The 4,718-nt window shown below is 44.4% G+C and overlaps 1 protein-coding gene across 1 annotated transcript in view; it reads right to left on the bottom strand.

Moving 5' to 3' along the window:
* The window catches only part of GDPD5 (glycerophosphodiester phosphodiesterase domain containing 5), a 76,474-nt gene that overhangs the window by 23,973 nt on the left and 47,783 nt on the right, over positions 1-4,718 (bottom strand). The window contains exon 9 of the mRNA XM_029284614.1: positions 4,152-4,302. Coding sequence (XP_029140447.1) covers positions 4,152-4,302 — 151 coding nt within the window. The remainder of the gene's footprint in view (positions 1-4,151; positions 4,303-4,718) is intronic.

Genomic DNA, 4,718 nt, shown 5'->3' with positions numbered 1-4,718 from the left:
ATCTAGTCCAACCCCCTGCTCAGGCAGGAAACCCTATACCATTTCAGACAAATGGCTGTCCAGTCTCTTCTTAAAAACTTCCAGTGTTGGAGCATTCACCGCTTCTGGAGGCAGGTTGTTCCACTGGTTAATTGTTCTCACTGTCAGGAAGTTTCTCCTTAGTTCTAGGTTGCTTCTCTCCTTGGTCAGTTTCCATCCGCTGCTTCTTGTCCTGCCTTCAGGCGCTTTGGAGAAGAGCTTGACTCCCTCTTCTTTGGGGCAGCCCCTGAGATACTGGAACACGGCTATCATGTCCCCCCTCGTCCTTCTCTTCGTTAGATTAGACTTCCTTGTTTCTTTTCCTTGGAAAGTGTTTCCCTGCCCACCCAAGAGGTTTCTTCAGTTCTCTGAAGCCTCTCGGATGAGAAGGGAAAACTTTTCAAAGGAAAAAAAAAAAAACCCAAGAAAGTCCAGTTGCCTTTTGTTAAAAAAAAAAACAAAAAAAACCCACCTTTGGGGCAGCCAAGTAATTAGCAAACTCCCAATCTCACGGAATCAAATTCCAAAGTCGAATTATATGTTGGGTAAGGAAAAGAAAAAAAAACTTTCCTGTTGTCTGCCCTGGTTTTTCCAACATTCAATTTCATGGGTTGAGGTCGGGTTCTACAATTTGGGAAACTAAAACAAAAAAACAAAAAAAAAACCAACTTCCCCCTGTCCATTTTTATCAAAAAACATGCCTAATTCTGGAGATCACCATTAAAAGTCCCTGCAAATTTGCCATCCTGCTAGAATTAAGGGGGGGGAGCCCAAATATTGCAATCTTTACTCATAGGGAAGCTGTTGCAGCCCCTGTAGTAGTAACGGTATAACGGAGTTTGAAGGGACCTTGGAGGTCTTCTAGTCCAACCCCTGCTCACGCAGGAGACATATTATTTCTGACAAATGCCCGTCCAGTCTCTTCTTAAAAATCTCCAGTGACGGAGCACCCACAACTTCTGGAGGCAAGGAATTCCACTGGTGAGTTGTTCTAACTGTCAGGAAATTTCTCCTTATTTCTAGGTTGATTCTCACCTTGATTAATTTCTATCTGTTTCTTCTTGTCCTGCCTTCAGCCACTTTGGAGAATAGGTTGACCCCGTCTTCTTTGGGGCAGCCCCTCAAATATTGGAAGACTGCTATCGTGTCACCACTAGTCCTTAATTTAACTAGACCTACTCAATTCCAGCAACCGTTCTTTGTATGTTTTAGCCTCCGGTCCCCTAATCCTCTTTGTTGCTCTTCTCCGCACTCTTTCCAAAATCTCAACATCTGTTTTTGTATTGGGGTAACCAAAACTGGATGCAGTATTCCTAGTGTGGTCTTAGTAAGGCTTTACAAAGTGTTACTATTACTTCCCGTGATCTTGATTCTACCCTTCTGTTAATGCAGCCTGTATTGTATTAGCTTTTTTGGCTGTTTGCCGCACACGCACCCCATCTCAGTTGTGGTCCTACAGACTTTCTCTAGCTTCACTACATCCCTTTTGAGGGGGTGTCAACCACCGCTGGACATAATATTACTACTTACTTACACACCTTGAGGAACCATTTGCCTGCATTTAGTCTTTCCAGATCTGTCCAGTTGAAGGTGGAGGAATGATCGTAAGCTAGTTCTGGAAATACTTCCTCGACGTTGGTTGTTCTTCGCAAAGTCTGGTCGTGCATAAGAAAAGGCACTCCGTCGTAACTGTGAACAGAAGAACACAAGAATGTAATAATAATTATCCTGCTGGGTCAGATATATAGAATAGAGCTGGGAGGGACCTTGGAGGTCTTCTAGTCCAGCCCCCTGCTCAAGCAGGAAAACCTCTATCATCTCAGACAAGTGACTGTCTAGCCCAAGGGTAGGCAACCTCGGCTCTTTTATGACTCGTGGACTTCAACTCCCAGAATTCCTGAGGCAGCCATGCTGAGGGGAAAGGGAAAGATTTCCAAGCTGAGCCATGCTGGCTCAGGAATTCTGGGAGTTGAAGTCCACGAGTCATGAAGGGGCCATAGTTCCCCCATGCTGGCTCAGGAATTCTGGGAGTTGCAGTCCACGAGTCATGAAGGGGCCACAGTTCCCCCATGCTGGCTCAGGAATTTTGGGAGTTGAAGTCCACGAGTCATGAAGGGGCCATAGTTCCCCCATGCTGGCTCAGGAATTCTGGGAGTTGAAGTCCACGAGTCATGAAGGGGTCATAGTTCCCTCATGCTGGCTCAGGAATTTTGGGAGTTGAAGTCCACGAGTCATGAAGGGGCCACAGTTTCCCCATGCTGGCTCAGGAATTCTGGGAGTTGAAGTCNCTTCCAGGGTGACGTTGACCGAAGTGCCGAAGTAGGGGTGGTCTTCGGGCAGGCCTTGAAGGTTCAAGAGGACGGTGGCGTTGCCCTTGACCATCTCTAGCATCTCGGTCAGTCTGCAGACCGACTGATTGGCGGCTTTGACGAAGTCAGACGGGGAAAGGGAGCTGACTGTCCAGAAGGGGTCATTCTGTGGAAAGAAAGGGCGAACGTCGCACTTTCAAGACGGCAGGTATGATTTGACAAATCAGGTGGACAAATGTCATCCAGATCATGGTTGCCCCAAAGGTGATTTTTTCCCCCCAAAAGGCAACTGGGACTATAATAATAATAATAATAATAATAATAATAATAATAATAATAATAAAGTTGGAAGGGACCTTGGAGGTCATCTAGTCCAACCCCCTGCTCAGGCAGGAAACCCTATATCAGGGGTCTTCAAATAATAATAATAATAATAATAATAATAATAATAATAATAATAATAATAATAATAATAATAATAATAATAATGATGATGATGATGATGATGATCATCATCATCATCATCATCATCCTCTTATATTTTAAGGAGGTACCTCGTTGACACCTAGGATGCTGGTAGCAACCCGTGTCAACCATTAGCACCAGTCAATTTGAATGTTCAGTTGACTGAGGTTCACGTCTAATGAATAAAAGATAATAATAATAATAATAATAATAATAATAATAATAATAATAATAATAATAATAATAATAATAATAATAATAATAATAATAATAATAATAATAATAATAATAAAGTTGGAAGGGACCTTGGAGGTCATCTAGTCCAACCCCCTGCTCAGGCAGGAAACCCTATACCATTTCGGATAAATGGCTATCCAGTCTCTTCTTGAAAACTTCCAGTGTTGGAGCATTCACCGCTTCTGGAGGCAGGTTGTTCCACTGGTTAATTGTTCTCACTGTCAGGAAGTTTCTCCTTAGTTCTAGGTTGCTTCTCTCCTTGATGAGTTTCTATCCGTTGCTTCTTGTCCTGCCTTCAGGGGCTTTGGAGAATAGCTTGACTCCCTCTTCTTTGGGGCAGCCCCTGAGATATTGGAAGACTGCTATCATGTCTCTCCAATCTTTCTCTTTGTTTGAGTAACAGAATAACAGAGTTGGAAGGGACCTTGGAAGTCATCTAGCCAACCCCCTGCTCAGGCAGGAAACCCTATACCATTTCAGACAAATGGCTGTCCAGTCTCTTCTTAAAAACTTCCAGTGTTGGAGCATTCACAGCTTCTGGAGGCAGGTAGTTCCACTGGTTAATTGTTCTCACTGTCAGGAAGTTTCTCCTTAGTTCTAGGTTGCTTCTCTCCTTGATGAGTTTCCATCCGTTGCTTCTTGTCCAGCCTTCAGGCGCTTTGGAGAATAGCTTGACTCCCTCTTCTTCGGGGCAGCCCCTCAAATATTGGAAGACTGCTATTGTGTCACCACTAGTCCTTAATTTAACTAGACCTACTCAATTCCAGCAACCGTTCTTTGTATGTTTTAGCCTCCGGTCCCCTAATCCTCTTTGCTGCTCTTCTCCGCACTCTTTCCAAAATCTCAACATCTGTTTTTGTATTGGGGTAACCAAAACTGGATGCAGTATTCCTAGTGTGGTCTTAGTAAGGCTTTACAAAGTGTTACTATTACTTCCCGTGATCTTGATTCTACCTTTCTGTTAATGCAACCTAGCACTGTGTTGTATTAGCTTTTTTGGCTGTTTGCTGCACACGCACCCCATCTCAGTTGTGGTCCTACAAACCTTCTCTAGCTTCACTACATCCCTTTTGAGGGGGTGTCAACCACCGCTGGACATAATATTACTACTTACTTACACACCTTGAGGAACCATTTGCCTGCATTTAGTCTTTCCAGATCTGTCCAGTTGAAGGTGGAGGAATGATCGTAAGCTAGTTCTGGAAATACTTCCTCGACGTTGGTCGTTCTTCGCAAAGTCTGGTCGTGCATAAGAAAAGGCACTCCGTCATAACTGTGAACAGAAGAACACAAGAATGTAATAATAATTATCCTGCTGGGTCAAATATATAGAATAGAGCTGGGAGGGACCTTGGAGGTCTTCTAGTCCAGCCCCCTGCTCAAGCAGGAAAACCTCTATCATCTCAGACAAGTGACTGTCTAGCCCAAGGGTAGGCAACCTCGGCTCTTTTATGACTCGTGGACTTCAACTCCCAGAATTCCTGAGCCAGCCATGCTGAGGAGAAAGGGAGAGGTTTCCAAGCTGAGCCATGGTGGCTGAGGAATTCTGGGAGTTGAAGTCCACGAGTCATGAAGGAGCCAAAGTTTCCCCCATGCTGGCTCAGGAATTCTGGGAGTTGCAGTCCATGAGTCATGAAGGGGCCATAGTTCCCCCATGCTGGCTGAGGAATTCTGGGAGTTGAAGTCCAC

The sequence above is a fragment of the Protobothrops mucrosquamatus genome, unplaced genomic scaffold (assembly GCF_001527695.2).
Source record: "Protobothrops mucrosquamatus isolate PMUCROS unplaced genomic scaffold, P.Mucros_1.0 scaffold765, whole genome shotgun sequence".
In the NCBI taxonomy this organism is placed as follows: domain Eukaryota; kingdom Metazoa; phylum Chordata; class Lepidosauria; order Squamata; family Viperidae; genus Protobothrops; species Protobothrops mucrosquamatus.
The sequence above is the reverse complement of the archived record's forward strand: the minus strand, read 5'-3'. Positions and strand labels throughout refer to the sequence as shown.